The 13,942-nt window shown below is 34.1% G+C and overlaps 1 protein-coding gene across 5 annotated transcripts in view; it reads right to left on the minus strand.

Moving 5' to 3' along the window:
• DENND4C (DENN domain containing 4C) overlaps window positions 1-13,942 on the minus strand; it is a 127,428-nt gene that overhangs the window by 64,524 nt on the left and 48,962 nt on the right. For all 5 annotated transcript variants that reach the window (XM_029201667.1, XM_029201665.1, XM_029201666.1 and 2 more), the window contains 4 exons: window positions 12,407-12,473; window positions 11,303-11,361; window positions 10,278-10,422; window positions 6,988-7,163 (listed from right to left, as the gene is read on the minus strand). In XM_029201667.1, the coding sequence (XP_029057500.1) occupies window positions 6,988-7,163; window positions 10,278-10,422; window positions 11,303-11,361; window positions 12,407-12,473 (447 nt within the window). The remainder of the gene's footprint in view (window positions 1-6,987; window positions 7,164-10,277; window positions 10,423-11,302; window positions 11,362-12,406; window positions 12,474-13,942) is intronic.

A 13,942-nucleotide genomic window follows, 5' to 3' on the forward strand; every position in this document is an offset into this window, starting at 1 on the left:
CAATAGTTACACAGAAACTAAAAAGAAAGGAACAGAAGCATAGTACTAAAGAAAATCATCAAACCACAAGGGAAGAAACAAAAAGAAATAACAGAGAAAAACCTCAAAACAACTGGAAAACAAGTAATAAAATGACAATAATTACATACCTGTCAATAATTACTTTAAATGTCAATGAACTAAATGCTCCAATCAAAAGACATATGGTGGGACCTCCCTGGTGGTCCAGTGGTTAAGAATCCACCTCCCAGAAAATATTTGCAAACAAAGCAACTGACAAAGGATTAATCTCCAAAATATACAAGCAGCTCAAGCAGCTCAATATCAAAAAAACAAACAACCTAATCCAAAAATGGGCAGGAGACCTAAACAGACATTTCTTCAAAGAAGATATACAGATTGCCAACAAACACATGAAAGGATGCTCAACATCACTAATCATTAGAGAAATGCAAATCAAGACTACAATGAGTTATCACCTCACACCAGTCAGAATGGCCATCATCACAAAATCTACAAAAAATAAATGCTGGAGAGGGTGTGGAAAAAAAGGAACCCGCTTGCACTGCTGGTGGGAATGTAAACTGATAGAGCCACTATGGAGAACAGTATGGAGGTTCCTTAAAAAAACTAAAAACAGAACTACCATATGATCCAGCAATCCCACTACTGGGCATATACCCTGAAAAAACCATAATTCAAAAAGAGACATGTACCACAATGTTCACTGCAGCACTATTTACAATAGGCAGGACATGGAAGCAACCTAGGTATCCACTGACAGATGAATGGATAAAGAAGATGTAGCACATACATACAATGGAATATTACTCAGCCATAAAAGGAAATGAAATTGAGTTATATGCAGTGAGGTGGATGGACCTAGAGTCTGTCACACAGAGTGAAGTAAGTCAGAAAGAGAAAGCCAAATACCGTATGCTAACACACGTATATAGAATCTAAAAAAAAAAAAAAAAAAAGGTTGTGATGAACCTAGGGACAGGACAGGAATAAAGATGCAGAACAGAGAATGGACTTGAGGACACAGTGGGGGGAAGGGTAAGGTGGGACGAAGTGAGAGAGTGGCACTGACATATACACACTACCAAATGTAAAATAGATAGCTAGTGGGAAGCAGCTACATAGCACAGGGAGATCAGCTCGGTGCTTTGTGACCACCTAGAGGGGTGGGATAGGGAGGGTGAGAGGGAGACGCAAGAGGGAGGGGATATGAGGATATGTGTATACATATAGCTGATTCACTTTGTTATACAGCAGAAACTAACACAACATTGTAAAGCAATTATACTCCAATACAGATGTTAAAAAAATAAAATCATGGTAAAATATACATAACATAAAATTTACCATTAAAAAAAAAAAGAATTCCATGCCAATGCAGGGGACGTGGGTTCGATCCCTGGTCAGGGAACTAAGATCCTGCATGCCATGGGGCAACTAAGCCCATGCACTGCAACTGTTGAGCATGTGGGCCAAAACTAGAGAGCCCGCATGCCGCAACTACAGAGCCCATGCGCTCTGAAGCTCACACACCCAAACTACAGAGCCTGCATGCCGCAACTACTGAGCCCATGCGCCACAACTAGAGAGAAGCCCGCACACCTCAATGAGGAGCCTGCATGCTGCAGTGGAGGATCCCTCATGCCGCAACGAAGACCCCGCATACTGCAACCAAGACCCAACGCAGCCAAAAATAAAATAAATAAATAAATATTTTTAAAAAAAAGACATATGGTGGCTGATTGGACAAAAAACCAAGACCCTTCTTTCCACAAGAGACTCACTCCAGAGCTGAAGACACAAAAAGACTGATAGTGGGGGGATGGGAAAAGATACTTTATGCAAACAGAAATGACAAGAAAGTGGGGGTAGCAATGCTCATATCAGAAAATAAACTTTAAACAAAGGCTATAACAAAAGACAAAGAAAGGCATTATAAAATGATAAAGAGATCAATACAAGAAAATGATATTACACTCAACATACGTGCACCCAGGAGCACCTAAACATATAAAGCAAATACTAACAGACACAAAGGTAGAAATTGACACTAATACAGTAATAGTAGGGTACTTTAAAACCCCACTTACATCAATGGACAGTCAATAATGCAAGAGCAGTCTAAAATGACACAACAGACCAGCTGGACTTAATAGATATCTACAGGACATTTACATTCAAAACCAGCATCATTAACATTCTTTTCAAGTGCACATGGAACGTGCTCCAGGATAGATCACATGCTAGGCCACAAAACAAGTCTTAACAAATTTAAGAGGATAGAAATTATTTTATCAACTATTTTTTCCAACCACAATGGTATGAAACTAGAAATTAACTACAGAAAGAAAACAAGAAAAGAACAAATGTGCAGAGACTAAAAACATGCTACTAAAAAAACCAACAGGTCAATAAAGGAATGAAAGAGGAAATCAGAAAATACCTCAAGACAAATGAAAACACTACACTCCAAAATCTATGGGATGCAGAAAAAGCAGTTCTAAGAGGGAAGTTTATAGCAATACAGACCTTCCCCAAGAAACAAAAAAAATCTCAAACAACATAACCTACCACCTAAAAGAATTAGAAAAAGAAGAACAAACAAAGGCCAAAGTCAGCAGAAGGAAGGAAATAATAAAGCTCAGGGAGAAAATAAATAAGAAAGAGATTTAAAAAAACAGAAAAGATCAATGAAACCAAGAGCTGGTTTTTTGAAAAAAGAAAAAAAAATTGATAAGCCTTTAGTCAGGCTCACCAAGAAGAAAAAAGACAACCCAAATTTAAAAAAATAAGAAATGAAAAAAGGAAAAATAACAACCAACACCATGGAAGTATAAAAAAAAAAAAAGTAAAAGAATACTAAGAAAACTTATATGCCAACAAATTGGGCAACCTAGAATAAATGGATAAACTTCTAGACACAAAACTTGCCAAGAATGAATCAAGAAGAAACAGACACTTTGAACAAACCAATCACTAGCAGTAAAATTGAATTTGTAATTAAAAAAAAACTCCCAGCCAACAAAGTCCAGAACCAGACTGCTTCACAGGGGAATTCTACCAAACATATAACGAAGAGTTAATACCTACCCTTCTAAAACTATTCCAAATTATTAAAGAGGGTGAAACACTCCCAAATTCATTCTACAAGGCCACCTTTACCCTGGTACTAAAACCAAAAACACTACAAAAAAAGACAATTACAGGCCAGTATCTTTGATGAATATAGATGCAAAAATCCTCATCAAAATATTAACAAACCAAATCCAACAATATATAAAAAGGATCATACACATGATCAAGTTGGACTTATTCCAGGGACACAAGGATGGTTCAAAATATGTAAAATCAATGTGATACACCACATTAACAAAAGGAAAGACAAAAAACACATGATCATCTCAACAGACACTCAAAAAGCAATTGACAAAATTCAACATCCATTCATCATAAAAATTCTCATCAAAGTGGGTACAGAGAGAACATATCTCAACATAATAAAGACCATATGTGACAAATGCACAGCTAACATCATGCTCAATGGTGAAAAGCTGAAAGCCTTCCCGTTAAATTAAGCATCCAAATTGGAAGGGAAGAAGTCAAACTGTTACTATTTAGAGATGACATGATACTTTACATAGAAAACTCTAGAATCTAAAACATGACACAAACAAACTTATCTACAAAACAGAAACACACTCCTAGACACAGAGAACAGATTTCTGGTTGCCAAGAGGGGAGGGAGAGGAAGGACTGTGAGTTTGGGGTTGGCAGACACAAACTATTACATTTAGAATGGATAAACAACAGGTCCTATTGTATAGCACAGGGAACTATATTCAACATCCTGTGATAAACAACAGTGGAAAAGAACACAAAAAAAGAATGTCTGTATGTGTATAACTGATCACTTGGCTGTAGAGCTGTAAATCAACTATACTTCAATTTTTAAAAAAATGAAGAAAACCCTAAAGTCACCACACAAAAACTATTAGAACTAATAAACTAATTCAGCAAAGTTGCAGGATATAAGATTAATATAAAGAAATCTGTTGCTTTTCTCTACAATAATAATGAACTATCAGAAAGGGAAAGTAAAAAAAAAAAAAAAAAATCCCATTTGAAATTGTATCAAAAAGAATAAAATACCCAGGAATAAACTTAACTAAGGTGAAAGACCTACACTCTGAAAACTCAGATGAAGGAAAGTAAAGATGATACAAAGAAATGCAAAGATGCCCCTTGCTCTTCTGGAATTGTAAGAATTAATATTGTTAAAATGACCAATACCTCCCCAAGCAATCATGCAATCCCTATCAAAATACTCATGACATTTTTCAAAGAAATAGAACAAATAATCCTAAAATTCATGAAGAACCACAAAAGACCACAAATTACAAAAGCAATCCTGAGGAAAAAGAACAAAGCTGGAGGTATCACCATCCCAGACTTCAGACTATACTACAAAGTTACAGTAATCAAAACAGCAACAGCATGTTTTGTGTCTGGCAAAACACAGACACATAGATCAACCGAACTAAACAGAGAGCCCAGAAATAAACCCACGCACCTACAATCAATTAATCTATGACAAAGGAAGCAAGAATATACAATGGAGAAAAGACAGTTTTTTCAATAAGTGGTGCTGGGAAAACTGGACAGCTACAGGTAAAACAATGAGATTAGAACATTCCCTCACACCATATACAAAAATAAACTCAAAATGGATTAAAGACCTAAATAGACGATCTGAAACCATAAAACTCCTAGAAGAGAACATAGGCAAGACACTCTTTGACATAAATCATAGCAGTATTTTTTGGATCTGTCCCCTAAGGCAAAATAAATAAAAGCAAAAATTAACAAATGGGACTTAATTAAATTTAAAAGCTTTTGCACAGCAAAGGAAGCCATCAACAAATCAAAAAGACAACCTATGGAATCGGAGAAAATATTTGCAAATGATGCGACCAACAAGGGGTTAATATCCAAAACATACAAACAGCTCATATAACTCATTATCAAAAAAGCAAACAATACAATCAAAAAATGGGCAGAAAACCTGAAAATACATTTTTCCAAAGAAGGCATACAGATGGCTAACAGGCACATGAAAAGATGCTCAACATCACTAGTTACTACAGAAATGCAAATCAAAACAACGGTGAAATATCACCTCACACCTGTCAGAATGGCTCTCAGCAAAAAGACAACATAAACTAAATGTTGGCGAGGATATGGAGAAAAGGGAACCCTAATACACTGTTGGTGGAAATGTAAACTGGTGCAGCCACTATGGAAAACAGTACAGAGGTTCCGCAAAAAACTAAAAATAGAACTACCATATGATCCAGCAATTCCACTCCTGGGTATATAATATATCCAGAAAAAATGAAAGCACTAATTCGAAAAGATACATGCACCTGATTGTTCATAGCAGCACTATTTACAATTGCCAAGACATGGAAGCAACCCAAGTGTCCATCAACAGATGATTGAATAAAGATTATATATATATATATATATATATATATATATATACACACACACACACACACAATAAAATAGTACTCGACCATAAAAAAGAATGAAATTCTGCCATTTGCAGCATCATGGATGGACCTAGAGAATATTATGCTTAGTGAAATTAGGCAGAGAAAGATAAATACTGTGTGATATCACTTATATGTAGAATCTAAAATATAAAAAAAAATGAGTACAGCAAAACAGAAACAGACTCACAGATATGGAAAACAAACTAATGGTTAACAGTGAAGAGAGGAAAGCGGGGAGGAGCAAGATAGGAGTATAGGATTAAGAGATACAAACTACTATGTATAAAATAAATAAGCAACAAGGATATACTGCATAGCACAGGGAATTATTTCCATTACCTTTTAATAACTTTTATTGGAATATAATCTGTAAAAATACTGAATCACTATGCTGTGCACCTGAAAATAGTACAATATTATAAATCAACTATACTTCAATTTTTTTAAAGTACTGAAAACCCAAATAAATAAACAAACATAGTAAAGAGCTACCACAATTACACAGTTTTCAAAATACAATGGTAGATCCATTTCAAAATTATTTTTTAAGGTACATTAAATGTTTTCTTCCTTCCTTAAGTTATTCTTCTGGTTCACTCAAGGCTATTTTCCCAACCAATTCTACTGCTGTAACCATTGAAGTCTCATCCCAAATTCTTACTCTATTCATTTTCTGCCAGTATCAAACAGTAAAGAATAAAAGCACTCCAGGACCTGGAATTTGGCACTAATACTAGGGAAGTTTCAATACTTACTGCCCTTTACCCACGTTGTTTGTTGTTTTTGTGAGGGTGGGGATGCAGAGGGCGCTCCTAAACATCCATCTAGAACTGGATGGATGAGTCTTCTTTTATTAGTGTGGTGCTCTACTCTCTGAACCCTCAGTTACACCACTGCTATACATATTTATCATCTCCAGTAAGCACAAACTCTGACTGATTTTTAATATCAATTTCTCTGTAATCCCTATAAAATTCAAATCTTGACAACTAAGAAAACAGCATATTACCCTATATTGTGACTAAAGTCAAACAGGTAAACCCATTTTTTAAGAACTTACACACGGATTTTGAATTAAACCTAGATAGCATATCATCTCTTGAGCTCTGAAAGCAGTGTTTTTAACCTTTTTTTTTTAATAATCCATATTCTCTTCTGATAAACATAAATATCTCCTGCCTACTGTTAACATTATTATCCAATATAAACTATTATAATATTGAACACAATCTTTTTCAAATCACACAACATTCCAGGATTCTGATACCTGTCCTGATTGAGAATCATTGTATTGAATCTGAAGACTTATTACCAACTTTTAAAAGTAGCATATTTGTATATGCTTTCAATGAGCTATAACTACATGTGGGGAAAAATATAAATGGAGATAATATAAAAAGAATCAACTTACATATATAACATGTTTGTATCCAAGTCAATGCAAACAACATCTTGTGGTGGGTCATGAAGATCAAAATACCTTGAGTCAACTCCAACTATAAATGGTAAAGGTGCACTAAGCACGGCTGCCAGTGAAAGAGGACAAAGGGGAATATATGGGCATTGCCACTGAAATGGAAAGATCATCTGGGAAAAAAAGTTTTAAAAAATTAACCAAGTTTTAAATTTGCAATGAGAATTAGTAATTAACTAATACTACTGAAAGGGACCATTACAGAGCATTTAAGTCTAGTTTCATTCCAAAAACTAAATGACTATATCAAACTTCATTCCAAAAACTAAATGACTATAAAACACTGATAGGCAATACTATGAACCAATGTGATTAAAATCTTCAAGAATGACAGTGATCATAAGCACAATTAAAATGCTAACAGCTCTTTGCATGTTAATTCTTCTAATGCCTATAGAAAATCCACATTCCCATTTTATGGAGAAAGTGAAAGAGGAGAAAAAATAGCCCAAAATTTTATAAAACAAACTCATGATCTTTAACTCTGACGCATTTCATTCATGTTAATTTTCAAGATAACCTTTGACTAAAATCCAACTAAGAACACCAAGAACTAAAAAAATTTAAATGATTCTCTTGGGAAGAGTAATAGTCAACTAAAAATTTCAACCAAAAAAATTTTGTAACTGCCCAAATAAACATAATATTATCCAACTTCAGTGAATCTTGGCATCTTAAAAATATTAGTCAATATAAAACATACCTCAACAATCTTTACCAGCTTTCCTTTATAAAGCTCTACCTTAATTGTATCAATGTGTTCTTTTTAAAAGGGAAAAAAGACAAGTTTTGATAAGTAAAAAAAAAAAATTAAAATAATCAATATTATAATTTTAATCATTGATGACAAAATCTTTCCTCTACTACAAAAATCCTTCCTATATTTCAAGATCTAGTTCAATTCTTACCTTACCCATCAGTACTCACCCCAAATAATTACCTATAGCATTTACTACCTCTGCCAGTTATTCCAGATGGTTATACAGAATTGGAATTCTGTCTTCAATCATTTATTTCCTTTCTAGTAACTGAGCACTTAATATGTACCAAGAACTGTTCTAGATGATGGGGCTGTAACAGTGAATGAAACAAAGATCCTGCCCTCATGAAATGTACAGTGTGGCATAAGAGCCAGCAAACTTTTTCTGTAAAAGATAAGAATATTTTATGCCTTGCAAGCCATATTGTCTCTGTCACAAATACTTAACTCTGTCTTCATGTATGAAAGCAGTCATAGGCATTATGTAAATAAATGGCCTATGTTCCAGTAAAATTTTATTTACAAAAACAAGTGGCAGCCAGGATTTGACTCACAGGCCACAGTTTGCCAACACCTAGTCTAGCAGGAAGAGAGAAAACAAAAAGAAGATAATAAATAAAACATATACCATGTGAGAGAGTGCTAAGTGCTACGAAAAAAAGAAAAAGTAAAGCCAAGTAAAGGCGATTAGAGTTTAGAACATGAGAGAGGAGAGGGGGAAAGCAGACTGTATTATTAAATAGGCCAAACAGGGTAGGCTTCAATAAGAAAGTGACACTGAGCTGAAACTTGAAGGAGGTGAGGGTTTTAGTCAAGGGGATAACTAGGAGAAGAGCGCTTCGAAGAAAAGGAACAGCTAGAGCAAAGGCCTTAAGGTGTGGGGACTGCCTAGTATGTGCCAGGGGTAGCAAAGAGGCCAGCGTGGCTAGAGCAGAGTGAGCAAGAGGGAGAGAAGTAGAAAATGGTATCAGAGAGCAGAGGGATAGAACTACTCGCAAAGGACCTTGCAAGGACTTCAGATTTCCTCCAGGGAAAACTGACTATCTACCATTCAACAAAAGGTACGTTACACCTCTAACTACATAAGAAATTTCAGAATAAAACTACTGGACAACAAAATATGACACCCTTGTCTTCACCTTCGACTTTTGCACACAATCATAAACAATGTCAATTTTACAAGAATACCCATTGGTTCCATCAATTTTTGCTATGGGGCTCCATTAACTCTTCAATATTCTTTGATATTCAAATCACTCTCCTTTTGAGGAATTTAAACTGTCAGGATTCTTTTCAATTTTCTCCTCTTTAAATGGTAATTTGCCTTACTATCAAATCCTCATTTATCAATAGTTTTGCAAGCAATTCAGGCTGTTCTCCAACATCGGTTACATAAATTTCATGCAATCTTGCATTTTAATAAGATTTCCGATTTCACATTGCAAGAGACTGGGCCACAGAGATTCAGACAGAGGGGCATGGATAATCCCTAAAGTTTTATAGGAAGAAATATTTGAGTGGGAACTTTCTAAAACTGGTCAGTTCATTAACAAATATTTTCATGTTATAACAACTTTTGCTTTTACATGTAACTGTGGAGGCTTGGAAAATTAGTAAATAATTAGGATCTTTGCCCTCCATAAACCATCTCAAACGGTTATTACTGTTTTCAGTCCTAGCAGCATTTCTCTGACCAGATTAATATCTTGGAGACATATCCCATTTGTTGATTTAACAAGTATTTATTGAGTGTTTACTCCATGCTATTTAACTGTGATAAATGCTGAGGACACAGGAGTAAAAAAGAGACCTAAAAAAGATCCTTACTTCCATGAGAGTAAAATGGGGAAGGGAAGAGAGGAGAGTCAGCTATTTTAAATTAAACAAATAATGGAAAATAGAGTTAGAGAAATAGAACATCCAAAATTCTATATTATGACCTATAAAGCCCTACATGATCAGACCTCCTTCTAACTGCAATGGGAAGCCATCAAGAGGTTTTAAAACAGGACTTGATTTAACTTTTATTTATGCTTTTCACAATAGCTAAACATCTGTACATTATCCAATTTCACAATCACCTAGATATTCCTATACATTACTGGCTCACAATGATTAAAAGTTAAAATTGGGAGAAATTAGTCATGTAATTCACGTCCACAATTTTAGGGCAGCTGAAATTGACCAGAGCTTCTCATTTAATACAGTAAGCTTCATTCACAAATTCTATTATTATGTAATCATATAGATTCTCTGAAGAACTCTAAAATATGAAAAATTAGAAACTGAAATTCTCTCAATAGAAATCACTTTTTTTCCTTTATATTTAGTATTTCTCTTTGCCATCCTACTACATTTATGTTAAACATTTAGTGGTAATTTCAAAGCTTTGGTTGAAGGAAATTTCCCTTTAGAGTAAAAATTCTCTGTCAAGAATTCTGCACTAAAAAGAAAATTCTATACTTACAGCTACAACAGCTTCAGCTACTCCAGTCAACACAGCTGGCCTAAGAGAATGCAGCAAAATCTTGCTCTCAAGTAAAACAAAGAGCAGCAGTGTTGCACAATTCTCAGGACCCAGATTCATTAACAAGGTGCTAAAGTTGGCTCCACTAGAAAAGGAGAGAAAAAGAGGTGATTATGAACTATTTCACCAAAAGGTGCTATGATTTATTAAATTATTTCCTAAATATTAATAAATTGAAAATCTAATATTAATTTCAAGTCCTGATTTAGTTATCACTGAAAAGTAGCAAATTTAATAAGATGGTATAGGAGAATGATTCAAACTCATCCTTTGGCAACAAGGGCGTTTATCAGGAAAGATTTTCCTGAAGAACAGCCATTTAAGCTACGCTCTAAAGAAAGAAGGTAGGGGTTGGTGGGGAGACAACATTTGCAAAGGTCCTGAAGCAAGGAAAAGCAATTGTCATGTTCAAGAAATTGAAATAAACCTACTGTGACTAAAGCGTATTAAAGGAAGGGATGAAAACAACAAGAGATTATGCCCAAAATAAAAATATTTGCATTCTCCAACAATTTTATATTTGCATTCTCAGAAGGAAACACTGGCTGCAGTGTGGATAAAAAACTGAAAGACAAGAGCAAAAGAGTGCCAATTAAGAGGCTCATAATGAAGTAGTCCAGGTAAAAGATCATGCTAGCCTGGACTAGTGACACAGATGAAGAGAAGCCAATAGATTCAAGACATTTTAGGAGGTAAAATCAGTTCACCTTGAACATTTAGTAAGGAACTGGATATGCGGAAGGGAGATGAGAGGAAAAGGGAGGTATTCCCCACATTCAATCTTGCAACTTTCTTTAAGTGTTCCATTTTTAAAATGCTGAATGGCCCCAGCTATCAAAGTTAGAAACATTAAGGCTATTCTTAGTTTGTAAAGATAACACAACTCTATTATACTAACCCTTAAAATATTTTAAAGCATTCTGCTCCAAGTGAACAAATGTATTATTTTATATACCATTAATTACCTTAGTGGTAAAGGTGTAGAAACTGGTTGTGAAAATATTAACGCATCATGGACTGATAGCTTAAAAAAAGAAAAAAAATGATAAATTAACCAAGCCAATTTTGAAACCTAAATATTTAGATCAAGGGTAAAATGGAAAATAGTTTAATAGGCAGACTGATACAGTTTTGGAAACATGTACTAAAACATAAAACAATAGCTGTTATTTACTTAGAAGTATATAGTTCTTTAAAATTAAATCGTTAATTCAACTGAATTTTGATTCAGTTAACTGATTAAAATACAGCTGTCTAAAAATTATGGAATAACTGCTTTTTAAAAGCTTCCAATTTATTTACTCTCTATTTGCCAATTGCTTAATATATATTAATACTTGCTGAACTGAAATACATTCAAGATTAACAATATTTGACTAACACATATAATGTTAATAACCATCTTAGAAAAAAATGTTTAAATAGCTTGCCTCTATAGATCAGTCTGCAAACTGTTATTGGTCCAGGAAGAACAGTATATAAATAGAGAGAAAGCGATTTAGAAACTTTCATGGCACTCTGACACTGCTCTCATATCCAAGTACATTATCAGTGAACTCATGTCTTTGGACAGGGAATAGACCTGTTCACGTCTATACTGATCTCATATGGTAAGCTGCTTACGTCACAAGCTATATACTTATATAGGTCTGCCACTGACTGGAAATAAAAAGAAACTGGTCCTTTAACAACACTATCATAGACTGCTTCACTTCCGCCTTCCAACCATAACCAATTTCACATTTGATATTTATTAGTCACTCGAATGTTAAAAACATGCCCTCAACATAATTTTGGGTTTTACATTATTAAAGTAGGCTACATAAAGGCCACACATGAACCAATGATGATGTCATGAACCAAGTATTGTAATTATTCCAATTCTGTATACCCAAAATTCAAAAAAACAGTACAAAAGAATATTAGCTAAAGATATAAAATACAGAAAATTCAAGGATTTCATGGATGCATCTTGCTCCGCCTCAAACCAAAAGGGCCATAGCATCCACATTGCAATGACTGGAATGAACATATGCAGCACTCCCTTCAAACATACTGTTTTTTATTACCTGTACCAGGATTCTTGGTCTTTGTGGTGAAGGAAAAGGGATGTTTTGCATAAAATGTGAAATGTGCCTAGAAAAAATTTTTGAAATAAAGATAATTACTTTTCTAAAATGCTTCATGGATTTTAACAGATCTTAAATTCCATTATTCATCATCCTGGACCTGACAAAGCCACTTACCTAAAACTTAAGCTAAATAAATAAATAAATTTACTTAGTGTAAATAAATGTACTCATTCCACTATGAGTGGAATGCAACTTCTAAAATGCAAAATGTATTTCCTGATTAAAAGTCCAGATTAATATACCCTATTATCACCAGGAAAATAAGAATAACATGAATATAGTTTTCATGAAAGAAGCTAACATTTATTGCCCTGGTTATCAGTATCAGTATGGGGAGCAACTAACTGTGATATAATGAATCAAAACTAATACAGAATTCAATCTAATAATATTAATTAAATTAATATAGTTCTTACACTATAACTTCGGGCAAATCACTTGTCCTATTTCTCCACCTATACATAATAACTCAAGTCTTTCCAAAGTTTTGAGCTCTTAGGAGCCACTAAATGCAAAGTATTACTTCAACTGAAAAAAAAGAATTGATGATATACACTGATTTTTTTTTCACAAATTTCACAGAACCTTAATTTTTCAAAAGGCTGCTAACTTATTATTAACATTAAATTTACTCCAATCAATTTTAAGTTAATCTGACAGCTGAAAGTTAAATCTAGAATTATGAACCATTAGACTGTCATTCCAGTAATACAACAAGAAAGCTGAAACCATATTGCTACACCAAATTTTGATGTGTTTCTGCATAGTACTTTTACTATTTTATAAAGTTGATTTTTGAGCAGCATTACTTTAAAACCTACAGGTAACTGGCCCCCTCTTATCCACTAAACTAGTATGCTTCACTGATAATCTTTTTGCTATAATGTGAAATTTTGCAAAGTTTAAGAAAAATCTGTTTACACACAGTATAACACATTTCCACCAAAGATCTTGACTTGCTTTGTTAGCAGGATACATGAGTTATTTACTATAATAAACAAGTCAACATGCCACTAGAAGTCAGAAAAGATGTGGTTTTAAAAAGACAGTGGTTCCACATCTATTTTTCTTGCTTACAAAACATTTCCATGATGAAGAGAATTACAAATCAAAGGGAAAGCATGTAGAGTTCTATCAATGCTAAAACCAAAACCTTATTTTTAACATCAATTAATCAATTAACATCAATTAACACCATTAATTTCTACATCAGTTTAGAGATGTTTAACTTGCAATGGTCATTTGGATAGTTGGGGTGTGTGTGCAACAACAGCTATTTTTCTCTTGGTTATTTAAGAATGAGTAGGAAGAACACATACAATATAATGTATATATATAAGTTTCTTCCTCAGCTGAATTCTCAGAAGATTTTTATCTGGTCATCCTCACCACCACTCCTCAATTTTAAATTCAGAGTCAATGATTCAGGTGAAGAAGGGAGCAAGTAAAAAGTAGAATGTGACTCTCCTTCCC

Source organism: Monodon monoceros, unplaced genomic scaffold (assembly GCF_005190385.1).
Source record: "Monodon monoceros isolate NGI ecotype Baffin Bay Population unplaced genomic scaffold, NGI_Narwhal_1 Super_Scaffold_5, whole genome shotgun sequence".
In the NCBI taxonomy this organism is placed as follows: Eukaryota; Metazoa; Chordata; class Mammalia; order Artiodactyla; family Monodontidae; genus Monodon; species Monodon monoceros.